At 56.6% G+C, this 20254-nt stretch overlaps 1 protein-coding gene across 1 annotated transcript in view; it reads right to left on the bottom strand.

Moving 5' to 3' along the window:
* Positions 1–3645: 3645 nt before the first annotated feature.
* The window catches only part of TRAPPC12 (trafficking protein particle complex 12), a 61420-nt gene continuing 44811 nt past the window's right edge, over positions 3646–20254 (bottom strand). Inside the window, exons 6-11 of the mRNA XM_032866764.1 lie at positions 16694–16766; positions 14319–14392; positions 9942–10040; positions 4814–4914; positions 4139–4226; positions 3646–3945 (exon numbers count right to left, since the gene is read on the bottom strand). Of these exons, the coding sequence (XP_032722655.1) occupies positions 3703–3945; positions 4139–4226; positions 4814–4914; positions 9942–10040; positions 14319–14392; positions 16694–16766 (678 nt within the window). The 3' untranslated portion in view covers positions 3646–3702. The remainder of the gene's footprint in view (positions 3946–4138; positions 4227–4813; positions 4915–9941; positions 10041–14318; positions 14393–16693; positions 16767–20254) is intronic.

Here is a 20254-nt window from a genome sequence, read left to right as displayed (position 1 = left end):
GGAGAGTTCACAAGCACTGCTGGCATTCTCCGGCTTCAAAAATTCTAATGTGATCAAAGCTACTAGAAATAATAAGGAAAACATTCCCGTACACAAGGAAAGTGTGATTTTGGTAAAAGGAGTTCTGAGGAACGCAGATACACTTGGAGAGGCCGAAGAAAGCTGCAGGTTTGTGGAAAAAGAATCTTAAAAAAAAAAAAAAAAGTTTTATTTGTCAGAGAGCACATGCACGTGCAAGCGGGGGCGGAGGGAGCAGACTCCCCACTGAGCAGGGAGCCCCTGAGGAGGGCTCCATCCCAGGACCCTGGATCATGACCTGAGCCAGATGCTTCACGGACTGAGTCCCCAGAAAAGGAAATCTTTGAAGAGAAATTTTAATGTGTAGTCAAGCTGGCTAAGGTTAAAATTTAGTTTTAATATCAGAGCAAGTGCAACAAAATTGGTTTTTACTCTTAAAATGAAATTTTCTTGGACTTCAGTTTTGCTGTTAGCAGACTGTGAAAGTTTCTTTACCTTTTAAATAATGTGCCAAGGAGCCAAGATTGTGCACCAGGTCTTAAGTTTCTGGTACTTTGAAGAAAACGACCTAATTAAGTACTCTTTTTGACAATGGTCTGTGACCCTCTTCAGTCAAGTGTCCAAACGTGCTGCTACTCTGGACAAAATCCCCAGAACTGAATTCTAAATAAGGTCTCCATTGACTCTGAACTAAGTTTTGAGAATTTCCAGAGGGTCCCTGGACCATCTCACAAGATTTGTTCCCACTGATACAAAGAATGACGTTGGGTTAAGTAGGCTTATCTGGTGTGGACTTCTATGGAAAGCCCGTCACGTACATGACCATAAACTTTCTTAGGTTGCGCGGTTGGGGTGAGTATGAGTATGTTCTATGAATTACATGAAAGTCCTAGAAACCTAGTATGTCCTGGAGACTGTTGGTTGTATTTCCAGTTATCTTAAAATGTACGGAAATAAGCACCTTGCTTGGTCAATTCCATTACAACGAACTCTCCTGGGGTCGTGAACAGCGGGCAGCGGAAGTCCTGTCTGGTTACTGACCCGCTGCTTTACTGTGATGCTGGGGCCCCAGCATTCCCGCAGCGGCACCTCACCTTCAGGGAGGGTCCAGGAATGGACTCGACAAGGACGGGCTTCTGAGAATCTTCCAATCCGGAAAGTGAGCTGGGTAAGACTTTCTGGAACTGATGGATCACGGACTCAAGGGGAACAAGCACTACCCGGGGCACGAGTTCAGGAGAACGGTAATCCGTGACTTCCGCTTTGAAACTGCCCGTTCTTTTGTTTTTCCAGATTTAAGGAAACCACCTTCTCTTAAGGTTTCAACTGTTTGAGGAAACAATGTGTCTTGCTACCTGATCCCTCCAGAATCTGCCCACTTGGTGTTCTCATCTTAGTGGCCTCATGCGTGAGGACTGTGCTCAGATTCCACGCCGGCGACAGCACAGGATTGAGAAGGTTCGTTACATCACTAGTCCTGACTAGAACATTCTATCTGAAAGCGACGTAAAGACTCTGAGATGATCAGCTTTTGGGAACTAAGGCTGACTTTATGGACCAGTAAGACCCGGGGGAACATCATCCTGGCCCCTCGCTTACAGGATGCCTGGCGGCCTGGCCTGGTCTGCAAGGAAGGGCACTTCCTGGCAGGCCCAGAAACCTCAGGATATTTTGGGGACCTCGAGGGGAGAGGAATTCCCCTAAATCTGTATGTCCTGCAGGCAAAGTCTGACGGCAGGTCCTTGGTGTGGGCTCTTGGCCTCGAGAGGCTTCTGAGATTCGTCTAGGACCTTTAATGGAAAGTTCCAGCAAAGCAGATTTAATAGAGCCTATCTGTGAGCCCTGTTTTCTGCACTTCTGTAAATAACCAGGCCGGGTCACTGAAACGACTTCACTGGGAACCAGATTTAGTCTTGCTCTGGGTTCTCTGATGGAAGTGGGGTGCTGTGCGGACCCTGTGCTTTCCTAACATGCCTCCTCGGACCGCAGAGTCGACGCTGCTCCTGGGCTCTGAGGTTCTGTCTTCTGCCTGTAAAATGGACCAGGTCCCAACTTCTACTTTCCTCCTACATTTGGCTGCAACTCTCCAAACTGAAGTTTCCACCTCCCCCTGCCCTGCTCACTTGGGGCTGTCGGGAACCAGAACTGGCCGTTTCCTGCAGCCATACCAGCTGGGGCCGGACCCTGCCCCCCCCACACTCGGGGAAACCACCCCGTGTGGACAGTCTCTGTGCCCACTACTGTGTGGGCCACGCGGAAAGCTCACTAGTGATGGTCACACTGCAGGTCAGGGCCACCTGTCCAATGGCTTCCACACATCTGAAGCTGCTCTGAGCGCCAGGGCTCGGAAAGTGGGCGGCGGCCTGTGCCACTGACCCGGCCTGGTTTCCTGCTGTCCCCACAGAAAAGCCTCTTAGCAAACACCGGGTTACTCGCCCCCGGCCCGCCTCGGCAGCCTCTTACACGCTGCCTCCCGAAATGAGGCCCAACTGCTTAATGGAACGAAGCTACTGTCAGGACTAGGAGACGAGGTCAGCGAGCCGCTCAGTTCCCCCGCGGCAGAAATTCCCGGAGACGTCAAAGGTAGGACCGTGGCAGGTGGAGGATACGTGTCCCCCACCATAGGCTACTTCGGCAAATGGATTACTTCGAGCTGAAGACAGGATGCAGCCCGTGTAAGGAAAACATTTACATCTTCCTGAACCACGTAGAAGGGTTTGGGTGGGGGGGGGGTCTCGCTCAGAGGGGGAGCTGTTCCCGGCTATAAACTCTGACCTGTCCAGGGGGGCAAAGTTCTGTGAACCCCCCTGCTCTCCCCTGCCCCTGCCTTAGCTCAGGACGGCACAGAAGCCTCAATCGCCTGGCTAGTCCTTGGGGCTCCTGTCCTTATGGGTCCCTTGTACGTAATTAAGCCTTTCTCCCGTTTATCTGTCACCTGGCTTATCAGACCAGCCAGAGGACCTAGCGGGTAGAGCAGAAAACGCCTCCCGCTACTCTGTAAATACTGGAGCGACTGCCCCGACACGCACGATGAAAAAACACCGAAATCGTGCCTGGTTCAGAAAGACCCCTGAGCGCGCCTGCTCGTGCACTCTCCGTGTGCTCCCTCGGAGCGCGCTGCGTTCGGGGCCCCTCTCTCCTCCCCGGGACGGACGAACCACAGAAGAAATACGGTGGAATCTTCCCTGTCGCCGGGCCCGGCCACGGCGTGTGGGGTCAGCTGGAAAGGAATCAGTGAATCAAAGTGATGTGTGGAGTTCTGGGATGTGAGGGAAGGAGAGCCGGGCGGGGCGGTCTGCTGGGTGTTCCTCTGCCTTTATGCCCAGATGTACGGGGATTTACAGAGGGAGGACGGTTTAGGATAGTTTCCAGCTTTTCTCCGAGCATATTCAGAATTATGGGATGAAGCAGCTCAGCTTCCGAGAATAAACAAAAGGGACCCAGTGCCTCCTTGGAGCCACCGCGGCCCCTGCCCGCCATCCCCGGAGCCTGTCACCCCCGGACTCCTAACCGCCGGCAGAGCCGCAGGCACGGAGCTCGCTGCAGTTGGACGAGCTGTCCGCAGTCTGGCCTCCGCGCAGCTCCGCACCCGCCAAAGGTTTTGCTGGCTCCGCCGGTTGTTTCCTGTAGGAGCTCCCGCACACGCCGCTCGCGGAGGCCCTGGGGCTCCAGAGGGTGAGGGCCCTAGGCCAGCTTGAGGCACTGTGTGTTGAAGCTGTCGCCCTCCTTGCTGGCGACCGCCTCGAGCAGTGCCTGCTTCTTCTGCATGCTGCGGGAGGACTCCAGCTCGTACATGGTGGTCAGGTTGAAGAGGACGCTCTCGTGCAGGTAGTGCTTGGGGTCCTGCTGGACCATGGCCTCTAGCTGCCGGAGGGAGTCCTTGAGTTTGCCCAGGTAGAGCAGGCACACAGCGGCGTTGTTGTTGGCCTGGAGGGGAGGACGCGCGCACAGGGTCGGACCCGGCCGCCAGCGGTCTGCGCGGGGGGGCCCCGTCCTGGGAGAGGGGCGGGGGGAGCCGCCGAGGCTGGCCCTGCCGGGAAACCCCACGCCCGCTGGGACAGATGCCCGCGGACGCCGCACGGGCCCTGGCTGTGAGCCCCTGGCTCTCGTGGGACCTTACCACGGCATTTGTTGGGTCGATCCTGAGGATTTCTGTGAAGAATCTGTGGGCTTCGGCGAAGTTATTCTGGCCAAGGTGCAGGAACGCTCTGGAACACAAAGGACAGGGGGAGCAGGCAGGCAGAAGGGTGGAGGGCACGGGCAGGAGCGTGCCCCATCTCCTCGGGGTAACTGAGCAGCCTGGTGCTGGGGGCTGGGGGGACACCACAGCTGGATGAAGCACATCGCGCCCTGGCCGGCAGACCGCACCCTTGCAGGTGACCTAGGACTTCAGTGCCCTCCTGCTGGACAAATGGACACTGGCGTGACGGTCACTTTCTGCGGTGGCGTGAGCTCTGCACTGGGCACAGGCTCCATCTTAAGGACACCCCCACCCCTACCCCACACTGTGTGTGTGACTCCCAGACATGTAAATGGGGCATCAAAGCAGCTGGGGGAGGCTAGAGAGGATAAACATTTATGCAAATTTATGTTGAAAACGGGGACAATATAAACATTTTAAAATCTGCTGAGACTGAAAGGTGCCTAAGTTCAAGGAGACATCAGTGGGTGTGTTGGGTGGTGAGGGACTTGGGGTTCAGGTCTGGGGCACCGGGTGGCACACCTTCCCCAAGGGGCTTTACTCAGGGTGTCTGAGCTCTTGGGAAATTTGAGAAAATAGTCTTCAGAGGTTTACCTGTTCATTAAGACCATTGTCTTGCCTTGCAGTCCATCCAGTTTCTGGGTGACTTTCTCCACGTCTTGAAAATACTTCTCGGCTGTTTTTATGTCTCCAATCTGCTCTGACAAAGTCAGTTCAGGAGGCGGGATCAGGAGGCGCACAGCCACACGCACAGCCGCCCGGCACGTTAGGCTCAGAACATGCGCTTGCACCGGGTGGGGAAACGGTAACGTCGCTGGTCATTACCCCTTACAGCGCCGGTCAGGACACGGGGGAAGGCCGGTGTCCCAGCTTGGGAACGAGGTGAATTACAGGCCTTACTTGGCCTCAGTGGTTAATCTGTACCCTTTGAAAGGAATCCCAGCACCAAGTAAAATAATGAAGAACAACTTTCAAAGAGGGGACACCAAGTGGGAGGACCCTAAGCTCAGCCGGTCCCACGACGCAGCCAGAGAACGTCAATGCAAACAACCCGGAAGATGACCTCAGGGCGGCACAAATCCCACAACGCAAGGCAGAGAAGCCGGCACATCCAAGACAGTAGGAAGGACGGAGATGCGGTTGGGAGTTAAACCTTGGGCAGCCACAGGAGGGGGGCCGTGGGTGCGGACAGGGGTGAGAAATGGATGAGCTCGCCAGGGACCCCACACGGGGCAGATGAATCCCCGGGACCATCTGGACTTGAACACTAGACAGGCTGAATTGTGTGAGTTTTTACAACCAGCAGGACTTAAAGCCTGGAACTTTAAAAACCAGCCGGCTTGGCTCTGGGAGAGCCCGGAGGTACTGGCAAGCTGGGTCCCTGCCCTCACAGGGACAGCAGGGCAAAGACCATGAGATCTAGATCAGAAGCAGCAGTTTGAAAACTGCCCAGGGCCTGAGGGAGGGGGAGCTCCTGAGGGACCTGTGCAAGAAAAGAGGGCAGCTGGCGGGCAGCATGCCCTCCCCTACCCCCAGCACAACCACACAGCCATCCAGATTCATTCCTAACCTGCCTGCACTGTGTGCAACCCCTCCAGCTGGGCCCGCCACGCGTCCCTTCACCCAGAGGACCAGCACAAACCTACGCGTCCCTTGACTTCGCTGGGAGAATGCACACACCCTGTTAAAGCACCCTGTCCCTCCCACATGCCTGTACACATCTTGCAGTGGCCCCCGCCAGCCCCGGTCTCCGTGGTGGCCGCCATCCCCCATGGAAGAGGACTGCTGCACACAGCTTATCACGCCACACCCCTGCCGGTGGGCACTTGGCAGAGTGGCCCTGGCCAGCCTTGTCTCTGTAGCAGCCGTGTGGAACAGATCGCGACAACTCGAAACCGTTACCAGATGTGCAAAGAACAAAGAGAAAAGAGTATCACTGAAGAAAGTCAACAAACCATGAAAGACCACAAGAGAAGAAAGGATCCGAGAAAAACTACACAATCACACAAGTAACAAAATGGCAATAAGTACACATCTATCAGTAATTACTCTGAATGTAAATGGACTTAGTGCTCTGGACAAAAGACAGTGGGTGACGGAGTGCACTAAAACAAAATACCATCTGTATGCTGCCTACAAGAGATTCATTTTGGACATAAAGATGCCTGATGATGGAAAGTGAAAGGATGGAGATACGTTTATCATGCAAATAGATGTGGAAAGAAAGCAGGATAGCAATGCTTAGGTAAGACAAAATAGACTTTAAGAGAGACAGAGAAAGGACACTATATACTAATAAAGGGAACCATCCAAGAAGGTATAAACAATGGTAAATATTTACGCATCCAGCATCGGAGCAACCAAATACACAAAGCAGTTCGTGACAAACGTGAGGAGGCTCGCTGACAGTAACAACAGCGGAGACTCCCAACACCCGCTCGCGTCAACGGACGCATCATCTGAGCGGATCGTCAACAAGGACACAACGGCTTCAAATGACACACGGGACCAGAGGAATCTACCAGATATATTTAGGACATTCCATCCTAAAGCAGCAGAATGCTTTCTTTTCAAGTGCGCACAAAACATTCTCCAGACCAGATCACATATTTGGCCACAAAACAAGTCTCAACAAATTCAAGAGGACTGAAGCCATACCATGTACCTTTTCTGATCACAATGTATCAGAGAGGACACAGAACAGGAGGACAACCCGTAAAGACCACAAATACACAGAGGCGGAGTAACAAGCTGCTAAATGATAAACGAGTCAACCAAGAAATCAAATGAGGCAGAAATTGCACAGAAACCAGTGAAAATGAGGATACAAGGGTCCAAAACGTCTGAGACACAACAAAAGCAGTTCTAGGAGGAAAGTTTGTAGCTCTACAAGCCTCCCTCAAGTAGCAAGAAAAGTCTCAAACAACCTAACCTTAAGCCTAAAAGAGGTAGAAGAAGAAGAGTAAACAAAACCTAAAACGAGCAGAAGGAAGGAAATTATAAAGATTAGGGCAGAGATAAATGATGTAGAAACTAAAACAAGAACAACAACAACAACAAAAGAAAAACAAAACAAAACAAAACAAAAACCCCAGGGACACCTGGGTGGCTCAGTTGAGCATCTGCCTTCAGCTCAGGTCATGATCTTGGAGTCCTGGAGTTGAGCCCCAGGTCAGGCTCCCTGCTCAGTGAGGAGTCTGCTTCTCCCTCTCCCACAGCTGCTCCCTCCTGCTCATGCTGTCTCTCAAATAAGTAAATAAATAAATAAAGTTAAAATAAACCCTTGCCCCGCCCCCCCGTAAAACAGATCAGTGAACCCAGGAGCTGGTTCTTTGATAAAATCAACGAAATTGATGAACCTCTAGCCAGACTCATAAAAAAAAAAAGACCCAAATAAACAAAATCACAAGTCAGAGAAGAGAAATAGCCCACAGCAGAGAAACACAAACAATTGTAAGAAAACATCACAAAAAATTATATGCCAACAAATCGGACAACTGAGAAAAAATGGGTAAATTCCTAGAAACATAAACTATTCAAACTGAAGCAGGAAGACACAGAAAATCTGAACAGGTCATTTTCCAGCTATGAAATTTAATCAGTAATAAACAATCTCCCAACAAACAAAAGTCCAGGACCAGGTGGCTTCACGGGGAACTCTACGAAACATACAAAGAAGAGCTAATACCTATGCTTCTCAAACCATCCCAAAGAATAGAAAAGGAAGGCAAACTTCCGAATTCATTCTGTGTGGCAAGCATGACGATGATACCAAAACCAGACAAAGACACTGCCAAAAAAGAGAACTGCAGGCCAATATCCCTGATGAACAAAGATGTAAAATTCCTCAATAAGATATTAGCAAACGCAATCCAACAGTACATTAAAAAAAAACCATTTGCCACAATCAAATGGGATTTATCCCTGGGATGCAAGGGTGGTTCACTATTTGCAAATCAATCAATGGGATACTCACATCAGTAAAAGAAAGGATGAAAGCCATGTGATCATTTCATTAGATGCCGGAAGAGCGTCTGACAAAGTACCATCCATTCATGATAAAAACCCTTAGCAGTGTAGGGTTCGAGGGAACATCCGTCCACGTAACAAAGGGCAAGCAGGGAAAACCACAGGTGACGTCATCCTCAGTGGGGAAAGACTGAGAGCCCTTCCCCTAAGGTCAGGAACAAGACAGGGATGTCCACTCACCACTTTCATTCAACACAGTACTGGAAGCCCCAGCCTCAGCGGTCAGGTAAGAAAAAGAAACAACAGGCATCCAAATTGGTAAGGAGGAATCCAGACTTTCACTATCTGCGGATGACACAATACTATATATGGAAAACCCTCAAGGCTCTACCAAAAAGCTACTAGAACTGACAAATTCGGTAAAGTCACAGGATATAAAAATCAGTGCACAGAAATCTATTGCCACAGGGACTCCAAGACCACAGCTGGCCTCCAGTGTCAGGCTGTCCTTGGACCCAGTGTGGGTCTCCTCTGCTTCCCACGAACAAACAGTATGGGCTGGGGGTGGGGCAGGAGTAGGAGATGTGAGCGTGTGCGCGCGTGTGTGGATGACTGGGGGTGTAAGAGTGCGTGTGTGCATGCACTAGGGGTGTAGGGGTGTGTGGAGATGTGTGTGTGCGTGTGTGCATGCTGTGGGGGAGTGTGTGTGCATGTGGATGACAGGGCGTAGGAGCAGCGTGTGCACGTGTGTGTGTATGTGGTGTGGAGGACGGTGTGTGGACCCCTTTGGTGAGGAGAACCCGGGCCCGGGGCTGAGAGGGCCCTCGGTCAATTCCTTCCTGTCACACTGCTGTCTCTGCCGCTGGGGAGCCCCGTCTGCTACGGTGTGAAAGGGCCGGGAATGCCCAAGGGGGGGCGGCTCTGCACGGCGCGTCCCACGTGAGCGGTGCCCAGAGACGCCTGGCCGTCCTCCGACTATCGGGAACCGTCCTCGGCCCACACTCCCTTCCGCAGCCCCGGCTCGGGGACGTGACAGTGGAAGCCCTAGAGGTGGAGGGGGTGCCGCGGGCAGAGGCCGCTTGGCCCCAGCTGCAAGGGTGGGGCGGCCGTCCGGGGAGCGCTGGGCGCGGGGGGGCGCGCATCGCCCCGGCACCGGCTGGTCAGGAAGACGCGTCCCGGCGCTGGCGCTGCTCTTGCCTCGGCCTCGGCCCTGCCGGGGCTGCCGCACGCTGGACTCTGCTCTTCCTAGCGCAACAGCAGCCCGGGACTCTAGGACCAGCCGCGTTCGGGGAAGGCTCTGTGTGGTGTTACCACCACCCTTCTGGGTGCGACAGGGGCCTTCTGAGTCCCGTTTCGGGGCTTTAGCAATCGCAGTCGAGGGAGATGCCCGTCAGGCAGTTTGGCTTCCCGAAGCCGCTACAGCCCGTGGGACCTGACACAGTCAAACCAGAACTACCGTGAAGACCGAAACCCCTAACATCGCAGGTGAAATATTTACTGGGCTACTTCTTTTCTCTTTAAAATTTTATCTGTTTCAGAGAGAAAGCGCCGGCCGGGGGAGAGTTGGAGCAGGGAGCCCGATGTGGGGCTCGATCCCAGGACCCCGGGATCCTGACTGGAGGCGAAGGCAGACGCCCACCCGCCCGAGCCCCCCTCCCGGACGCCAGTCTGTGCTGTTTCCTATGCGTCCCGGGCCGCCCAGATGGCCCCAGAGGGGACGGGCCGCCCGAGCTCGCGGCCGTCGTGGTCGTACCTGCAAGAAGATCCGGCCGATGCCGCTGAGCAGCTGCGGCTCCTGCTCCGGGCAGTGCCGGATAGCCGCGTGGTACGCGTCCACGGCCAGCACGTAATCCTGCGGGCAGAACACCAGGGACACTTCGGGTTAGAAAGGTCACGCTCGGGTTTAGGACGCTAGTGGCTCAGTAGCCGCACATTCACACGAGGAGAGCGGGCCCGGGAGGGTGGGAGCCGCTGGGGGGCGGGAGACCCAGGGCCAGAGCCGGGCCCTCGACAGGCCTGATGGTCCCTCAACGTTGCCACCTCAACGGCAACAGGAATTCGCCGGCACAAAACCATCCATGAACTGGTGACTTTCATCCTATTTCTCTCTGCCAAGTCCCTAGAGCAAATTTATGAACAGCATCTCTTAATGTTTCCTATGCTAGAAATGGCGGGAAAGTCCTTACACACACACGACACCCCACACCAAACACCATAGCGGGGTGCAGGCCCGAGGTCCTCTGTGGGGCTCCCCCCGCCGCGCTGGGAGGTGGTGCCCACGACTCCAGCCGTGCCAGAGCTGGGTGCGCGACCCCGCTGGCCACCGAGCCGGTCGTGCGGGCTGCCAGCGGCCTCTGCCAGCCCCTCTCGGTCGTCAGAGTGCCTCCACGCCGCCGTGGGGGAGCGGGCCGGCCCGGCCATCTCTGCGCCTCCCCTGCTGCCCCACCAATGCTGGTCCGCGGGGGGCCCCGGTCGATGCTGAGTCAGGAAAAGCCTGTCCGGCCACAAGGAAGAGGTGGAAACCGCCATCTCTCTCGGGCGACAAGGTCCCCTGGCAACGCTGCTGGGGACGTGGCCCTTGGCTCATCTCGGGCGCCCCAAAACCCCGGCTCTTCGGAACAGCAGCGATCATGGATGTTTACAGAGCAGGCCCGGCGTGGCCACCGTGCTCTTCGGAGTCCCAGCACGCGGCCACGAGACATGCGGCAGCAGATGCGCGGTCACCCCCGCAAGTGCTTTATTCCTCCGCATTTGCAGGCAGAGCCAAGCTGCCCGTGTGCTCACTGGAGTGGTCTACAGACAGGTGACCAGTAAAATCCCAGTTTCGCAGGAGAATGAAAAAACTCTCCCCAGTCTGGAACCTTCCAGGGACGCTCATTAAGACAAATCTTATTCAAATGACTCAAGGACCCTGACAGCACCCGCCTGTCCTTCCCCCTGGCGTTCTGCTGTCACGGCCGCCCATAGCAGGGCTGCGCAGTTTGAGGGTTGTGTATTGTGCACACGTGTGTGAACATGCATGACTGTGCCAGTGTGAGTGTGTGAGATGTGTGGCTTATGCACAACCGTGAGTGCAAGCACAAGTGTGAGAGAGCAAGCACGTACATGGGCGTGTGTGCAAGCATGAGCAAGTGTGTGCGTGCAAGCCTGAGTATGAGAAACTAAGTGGATACGTGAATGTGTGCACAAGTGTGAGTGTAAGTGTGGGGGTGGGTGTGCAAGTGTGTGCTGAGGCCCCGCTCGGCGGCTGGTGTAGGGCCCCAGCGGAGTGCACAGGACGCCCCCGCGGGCTCCAGGGACAGTCACATCCTGTAATTCAACAGCGGCCCCTTGCTGCCACTTCAGAGAGAACAGAAGGCAGGTCTGATGTTCCTGGTAGCGCTAGAGTGTCACCGACACATGCCGGCCTATGGACACGGTGGCCTGCCCACTTCCACGGAAGTGCAAGTCCACGGAAGCCAGCATCACGGCCTCACAGCTCTGCCTCGGCGCTTCCGGCCAGGAGCCGGCGCTTCCGCAGACTGTCCGAGAGAACGGTCAGAGCACCAAGCACCGATCCCTGATGGGGTTATTGTGCTGCGGACCTGTGAAAACACCACCCTCCGGGCAGAGTGAACCAGGGCAGGTGCACAGGCGTGGGACGCGCGTGGGGAGGCTGGGGAGGCCGGCCCGTCAGACCCCAGGCGGCGGCGGTGGTGCTAATGGTGCCTGCAGCCCATGGGGGACATGGCCCAGGAGTGGCTGCGGCCTCGGGACGGGCTTGGCCACGTTTCACAGAGCCCATTATCAAATAAAGCCCAGCGGGAGCTTGCCACGGAGCTTCCCTAAGGGATTATCATTGCCTGAGATGGTTTATTTACTGGAAGAGGAGGGAACACAGCCTCTTAAATGGAAAATGGCAAAGTGAGCTCTTCTGGGAGCGTCCGGCCTGCGGCGGACAGCGCACCCAGGCTGGAAAGGCCGCAAGGGACCTGCTGACAGGACGGGCCTGCTTCAGCAGCTGCTGCTCTGGAGGCCGGAGAGGGTTTGCATGGACGTCCGAAGGGGGCAGAAGCCAGCTGATGGGGCTGCGTAGCCCCTCGGCTGGAGCCTACGTGGGGCCAGGAGGGGTCTCGGCGGCCCCCCGAGGCAGCAGGTGCTGTGCCCGTGTGCTCGGCCAGTGTGGCTCCTGCTGGCGTGGTACCCAAGGCCCACCACGGGTCCAAGGAGAGGAAGTGCGATTTATAGCATGGGACTGGGCCAGTCTCCCAGGCCACGGCACTCCTGTCCCAGAGCCCCACGGCACGTCCCACGGGAATTCGGGGCGGAAATGTACGAGCTGATTTCCCATCATCAAATAGCATTTGTTTCGCTGTAAAAGAAACGTTATTGACCATAACTGAATGGCTAATGACATAACATGCTGTCGGCCAAGCATGAGCCACACGAGTCGCCACGAGCTGCGCACGCGCTCCCCGCGTGGCCAGAGAAGGTGCACGCGTGCTGGCTCAGGCCTCCACGGCACGGCGTTCCCTCTTCTTAACTCATCAAAGTGTTAAATGTGTGGAAAATTCCAATTAAAGTGCATTCCTCATGATGTATTTCTGAAACCAGAGCAGGCTGTCTCGGGTCCCGGCAAAGCAGGCAGCAAAGTCACGTGGGGGCTCGCTCGTATCTCACCGTCGTCGCGCGGCAACACAGGCACTTTATCCTGTAATCGTCTACTACTGTGTCTTCGTGATGCGAATACAAATCGGCCGGTGGAACACGTAACGTCCCTCCTGGGTAGTGTCAGCCCCCGACGAAGGAAATGTCAGCCCCGTGACTGTACGGGCGGCTCCTCCTCCGCACAAGCTGCTGGGGCTCCCTTGCGGCTGCCGCAGCCCCAGGGAGGGAGGCTGGGGCATGGGGTTCCAGAGCTGGGGAGAACGGCCCGTGCCGGGGCAGAGGGGACGGGGCTAGGCTCTAGGGAGGGACCTGCTCACTGCCAAGGCTGCGGGTGGGAGAGAACACGCTCCCTCCTGCCCACACACATGCCTGGGGCAAGACCATGAGGGATGTCGCCACACTGGCTGCCACCTTGTCCGAACCCCCCAGGGCCCACGCAGCAGGGAGGGGGCTCTGCGCCCGTGCACTGAGGGGCGTGGCATCAAGGTCAGAGCCAGGGTCCAGGGCTCCTGGACAGGAAGGGCGTGGCAGAGTCACTGTCTGTGCCCTCGTGTCCCACCCCTACAGGGCCACCTGGATGGGAGTCACGTCCTGCCCAGTGCAGGCTGCTTGGGGGCGCGCCCAGACCACCCGTCCTCTCCCTGACCGAGCAGGCGCAGGGCTGTGCTGGGAACGCACGCCCACAGCCAAGCCCTCCACGCCGCGCCCAGGGTACGACCTCACATGCAGGGCCGCGAGGGGCAGATGTGTCACACCAGGGCCAAGTGGGACTCACTCCGCGAGGAGCCGCCGGCTCTGCTTTGCTGAAAATCAAGCTCAGGAATGACCTTAGGCTGACCTGCGGGGGACTCAGGCTCTCGGTCTCATAATAGCTCACGAGGGGTCTGGGACGAAGCGATTCCCACAGCAGCCTTCCCTGTCCCCTACCCGGGGCCCCAGCTGAGCCAGGTCCCAAGAGGAGGAAGGAGCTGAGGACACTGCTCTCAGCTGCCAGGGGCCCGCGGGAGACCGGGCTGGAGGAAACAAAGGAGCAACTCCTGACGTCAGCCTCCTGGACGTGTGGGCTGCCTCCTTGGGGGGGGGGCGTCCCCGAGACACAGGGGTCGTGGGCAAGCCCGGCTGCAGATGCCATGGGCATCCATGGGCACGTCTGGTCAGGAAAAGGGAACTCACCCCTCTTCCCCGGGGACCTTTCTGGGATGGAATCCAGAGAAAACCATCGAGGCCTGGGGGGTGGGTGGGAGGGAGGCAGGGAGGAAGAATGAGGATTTTAGTTAAATCGAGACCCACGTTTGAACAATCAGACTGGACACTGTGAACCTGGTGTCTGCTGACCTCTCCCTCACTGTGAACTAACGTCAGAGTCAGAGGGCCACTGAGCTCTCTGCTCGGGCAGCGCCTTCTGCTCCCCGTGGGGCCCCTCCTCACAGGGTCCCGGTGCCCCGCACGGCTTCTGTGACACCCTCTTCCAGAACCGACGTACCTTCGTCAGCAGCAGGCAGTTGGCCACGGAGCACATCACCCGGCCCAGGCGGGACCCCCACAGCTGAATGGAGGCTGCAAGAGAGGGGTGAGCGCACGCAGGTCAGAGGCACGTCCCCTGCTGAGCACGGGGCGTCGGGCCAGCGCCCTTGGCTCGGGAAGGAGAACAGGTGCAGAAGTGCCACAGCAAGGAGAACGGGAGGGTCGTGGGTCAGCTTCAGGGCAGAGAGGAGACCACACGGCCCAACCAGAGCCATGCTCACGGACAATGAGCACACGGGGCTGCCCGCGGTTGCAGTCACTGCCCAGACGCTGGACACCTCTCTGGGCGACCTCTGGGGGCGCCGCCTGGTGGCAAGAGCTCCCGCTGTGGGGCTGGCAGAGGACGGCCCACCAGCGCGTCTGCACACCGAGCTCTGCCTTCTCCAGGCCCCACTGCAGAACCTTTCGGATGAAAACTCTACTCTCATCCCGCCTTCAGACTGAGCATCGGTGTGGGAAGGGCACAGACGTACCGCTTGAAAGGTCAGGAGCATTCTCGCATGGGAGGGAGGGGGTCGGCAATGACGCGGAACCGAAGCCGGCTCCACACGGGTGTCCGCCCAGTGGTGGTCTGTGGTCACACACATGGCCCAGGAGGAAGGTGGGAATGGGAACAGGAGGGCACAGCCGGCTCAGGAGGAAGGTGGGGATGGGGGGACATGGGAAGCCTGGTGGGAGTGGGGAGGACAGCGGAACATGGTAGGACCAGGACGGGGAGGAGGGTGAGGGTGGGCGGGCTGGGCAGGACTTGGAGGAGGGAGGGGGTGGGGAGGCAGGTGGCGGGGGGAACACTGGTGCGGCCGGCCGGTTCAGCCGAGGGCGGGGGCATACTTGCACGACTCGACTTTGGCGAGCTTGCCTTACCCTGAATCTGACTGTCCCGCTGGCCCACTGTGGGGTGACAACCTTCTAGAAATTATGCTTACTCTTGGACTGCTTAAGAACACATAAACCTAACTGCCAGAATTAAGAACTTAACTCACTTCGCCTTCCAGCAATTAGAAATACATTAGCTGCTTACAACATCATTTTTGTGGAAGGAAAAATTCTGAACAGTATCATTTGTTAAGAACATAAAACATGGGCTGTCTCAGTGAACCGTGGTTTACCTCCAGACTTCTTTCAAGCGCCAATTCTCCCCCTATTTACCCTGCAGTCTGTTCATGATGACCCTTAGTTATCCTGGAACTGCTTTCTGGAATCTAGTACCTACCTGCTGATTCCCCTGCAACAGGCCCTCCGTGGGGAAAAGTGACCACGTTCAGACAATGCCCGAGAACGGGATGTCGGAGGGTGAGCGACCTCCCTCCTTGCTCACCCACCTGCAGCTACCCTGCTGGGAAGGGTGTGTACGTGTGCACACACACACACTCCCCTACACACCTGGCTGTCGTCTGGGATTTCTCAGAGGATGCTGTATTTAAAGCAGAAATGTAGCCCAGGGTGGCTGGGCCCGAAGGCAAACGCCTCTTGCCCACGCTGCTCTTCCCTTCTCCCGTGATCCTGGGCACAGCCAGGGTCAGCACACCCCCGGGGGCACCAGCTCAGCCCTCCACGCCGACCGATCTCCTCCCCTGGCCATCTCGCCTGCTCTTGGCCCACCAGTCCTCCCGGAGCTGCTTCAGAGGAAGCCCACGGCATGCCAGGATAATGCACGCCGGCCAGTGGTCAGCACAGCCTGCTCCGAGTCGGGCCCCTGGAGGTGAGACAGAGTGGCACCGATGCTGGGGGGAAAGGGGAGGACAGGCCCTGAGGAAGGAGGGGTAGGTGAAGGGCTTCTTGGGAGGCACCATTTGAGTTGGGTTTTGAAGCATAATTAGTTCATCCTTACTGTTCTCAAGAAATGGCATGATCTCAAAATGCAGCTGGCTCCCAGCAGCGCAGTGCCCAGTGTCAAGACTGAGTCCGTCAGCCTGGCCTCCTCGGCTGTGTGCAAGGCTCTCTTCCTCTCCTCAGCAGGCCCAAAGGGCCTCACACTCCCTCTGCCAAGGCTGTGGCTCTGGCAGGCAGACCCTCCCAGGAACGCCCCTTCCGGGAAGGCCTGAGCTCCCCTCCTTCCCAGCACTTACCCAGCATGGAAGCCACACTGGTTTCTGGATTACTGGGTATAGGTGGGTCCTCTATACTCAATGGGGCTGCCTGTGGGCAGCCCTCATGCCTCTGTTTGCTCTTCATGTACCAACAGTGCCAGGCCCGGTGCCCGGCTTCCCGAATCAGGATGAACTCATGCATTACTGAGTAATGGGTGGAAAGGGGTGAGACACAAGAAAACCTCTGGGGCCGGATCTTCTGACAGCTCTCGGTAATTATTTAGTGAGAAGTCTGGCTGCTGACCTTGCCTGTTCTCCGGTGTGATGCTGCTCATGGTCCCGTCTTCAGCTAAGCCTCGCTCCAGATTTGTTAGGATCTGCAGTAATTCCAAGTAAGAACAACAAAATCATAAAAAATGAAATCGCTTCTAGACTTTGTCATAATATATTCTAGGAGGAGCAGATTTCCCTGTATGAAAACCAATTTGTCAAGGGCTGTTTCACACAGACACACTTTAAATACCTCCATTCGCCCCCCAGGGAGGCCCAGTGGAGGGGAAGCCTCTCTGGTGGGCGGTGGAGACGGGGTTTATGGCGCTCGTAAAGCTCTCGGAGACATCAGACATCGGGCAGATGTTTTCTCTTTGTAAGAAAGGCGTCAAGCATGTTACACATGAGGATGATTATTAACTTCTGTGAAAATACCCGTCTCGTTCCTCCAGGGCCCCGTGGCAGGTGTGGCCTTTTTAAACGTATCAAATACTCTCAGAGCAACTGTCACTTTCCATGGTGTCCACGGATTGGGTCCTAACTTTGGGTTTCTTCTTTTGTGTTTAGGCTTTTCTTGGAAAGGAAAAAAGGCTGTCGCCCCTGGAATCTGGGTAGAGAACGTGTGTTTTGAGTGGCAGGACGAGGAAAGCAGAGCATGGAGAGTAAAGGCTTCTCTGGGGAGAGGAAGAAAGTGCTAACTGAAGAGACGCTGGGTCAGAGCCGTCCTTACTGCCTCAGGGCACGGGCTTTCGGGAAAAATCCTTTCGTGCATGGGATCCCTTGCCAGTTAACGTCTCCCTCAGTGAGCCACGGGCTCTGGGCGTTCTCACGCCTGGGCCCTGTGGACACGGCAGGGAGGGTGAGTGGGGCCTGTCGGCACCTGGAGGAGCCCCTCGATCACTCTGGCCCCGCTGGGCTCAAAGGTGGAACCACAGAGGGTACCTAGTAGGGTCTAAACAGGGTGAGATGACATATTTCAGCCAATCTGACCAGGAAAGGAAGTCCTTGAGCCTCGGCTGGAATGGAGGCTGGACGGGAAGAAGGCGCAAGAACGGCTGAAGAAACAGGTGGCGCGGTATCCTCCTGGTCACGGGGTGGGATGCGGGGGAGGAGCGGCTGTCTAACCAGAGGCACGCCGCAGACACCGTGACAGCAGGGTCACAGGGTGGCCTCGCGCCATGGCCTCTCTGCGGGTGGCCGAGTACCTACCTCCGGGGCCACCGTATCTGCAGCCAGAACTGAGTCACAGGACGCCAGGAGTCTGGGGGCTGGAGCAGTGACTGCGGAGGGAGGTGGGGGCAGAGCTGGCAGGGGGAAGGGCGGGCGACTGCAGGGTGGCAACAGAAGAGAGATGTCCCAGGAAAGGAAGTGGGAGCCCTCCCCTCTGATGCCAACATGCAGACTTCACACGGGCCTCACGTGTTCAACTCTGGGACGTCAGTTCTGTGAAGGGGAGTGACTCAAACACCACCAACCCAAAGCCCCAGCTGTGTAGTCTACGACCGTGGTAAGGTCCCATTTCCTGTCCCCATCCCTTCTGTCCTTGACAAAATGATGGAGGCCCATGTCCAGGTCAGACACTGACAAGTACTCCTGGGTCTCCCCCCACAGTGAGCAAGGCAGGACGCACCAGCCCGGTCCACAGCCGCACCCCATTCACACTCCTCCAGAAATCCTCTAAGTTCATGGACCCTGGAGCACACGTGACTTTGGCATCTGGTATTTTAAGCTTCAGGTTCTGATTTGTATGCCTGTGGTGTGACCCCAAACCCTGGACTTTTAATGAGCTTCAGATAACATTCTGGGGACCGACGGTCTGGGGACCAGTTTGAGGGAAAGCTGTGGGGAAGGAGCCTCGTGCCTCTCCCTCTGGTGGGCTGTCACGGGCTGCAGGGGACAGGGGGGAGTTTTGGGTAACAGGTTTTATGCACGAAACGTCCAGTGTACAGACAACTGGTGGCTGGTCCTAATTCAAGGGCCCAAAGATTAAGAACCTACTTGAGTCAAGACCAAAATGAGAGCAGGTCTTCCCTACAGGGGCTTGGATTTCTCTAGAAAGCCCGAAACCTACCTACTCACCACAGTCTCCGAGGGGAACTTCTGGAAGAGGCTTTCCAAAGTGAAAAGAGGCTTCTTGGAGCCGCTTCAAGCCACTCAAGGAATATTAAACACTTCATGGACCGGGCACCACGCCAAGTCGCTGGTCTACACCCCGATCTAAAGTGCACACAGCCCTGAGGCCGCTGGTGACCCCACACCCACAGATGAGCAGCTCGGGGCTCTCGGGCATCAGTCACTCTGCCTGGCAGAGCCCGAGTTGCCCCCGGAAGCGTCCCCGCCTGCCTGCCTCTAGCCCCTGCCTCTAGCCCCTGCCAACCACTGCTGTGGACACTGTCCTCGGGGTTCACAGCCCGAAAGAACGTTCTCTGCTTTTCATGCAGGTCTCAGAAGGAGAGACTACGCAACACCAAGATACACAAGTGTGAAATGCAGAATCCAGACCTCCTCATTCCACCGAGGCCCATTCCCTGCTGGGCTAGCAGGCCCCAGTCGGGCTGTACTAGTCCCTAACTTCCGTGCCTCGTGGTTCACTTCTGGGGCATCAGATTTCATGCTAGGTCGCAGCGGCTGAGGGCGCGGCCCACATTCCCAAGCCCACGTCCTAAGACTTGCAAGGATGCAACCTGACGTGCCTAAGGGTGTAAATTTCCACCACGAGTTAAGACAAATCTTGCAAAACCCCAATGACAGGGACACCTGGGGGCTCCTGTGAGCTACACTCTGAACATGCACGGGGCTAGGAGCCTGAGCCTCTCCCAGCCTGATCCCCAACAACGAGGACGCTCCTGTCACCTCCTGCTAGTGCTCTCCGGGGATGCACAGTGGGAGCCTGAGGATCTATGGCAAAGGGCAGAGACGTGCCTCGAGCCAGGAAGCAGGAGCCGTTTCCAATCTCTCCATTTCCTCTCCCCACCCGCCAATCACTCCCACCTTATCTGATTAAGCCACAATCAATTTGCTCTCTGCTGGAGCAGCAGGAAAGGGGGGCAGTGGAACCGTCCGGGTCAGGCGAGGCCTGGCAGTGGCCAGACGTTGCCGGCATGCTGATGGCCAGCCTCCTCGAGCGCTCCCGAAAAGCTGGCCAGTGGGGCTGACACTGGCCGTTCTCGGCTCCACTCTTAGAAGATACTAACCCTTCCTAGAAACAGCTCTCTTCTCCGCCTTACTAGCACTCATCAGTAGAGAGAACCCGCATCGACACTGCTGAGTGCGTTCTTTCTAGAGTTTTCCAGAGCACGCAGACACGTGTCTTCCCCCCCCAGCTCCTTCCGCCGGGGGTCTCCAAACCAGCCCTTCTCTGACACGGTACCTGCTGCCAGGCTCACCTGGGGTGTGGGGAGGGACGGAGCTGAACTCAAACCCACAGCCGTGGGTCCGTATCGGCGACGGCCCAGCCTCAAGCTGCTCTGGCATCATTTATGGGCTGGGTCTACTCCGGCCAGCAGGGCCAGACACGTGTTCTTCTGGCTGTTTCCCAACCGGCCTGGGAAGGTGTCTTGGGGCTGGCAGCAGAGTAGCCTGCAGGGCAGCCAGA

This window comes from Lontra canadensis, unplaced genomic scaffold (genome assembly GCF_010015895.1).
Source record: "Lontra canadensis isolate GAN:19392208 unplaced genomic scaffold, GSC_riverotter_1.0 scaffold32, whole genome shotgun sequence".
NCBI lineage: Eukaryota > Metazoa > Chordata > Mammalia > Carnivora > Mustelidae > Lontra > Lontra canadensis.
Note: the sequence above shows the minus strand (reverse complement) of the source record. Positions and strands in the feature narration are given on the sequence as shown.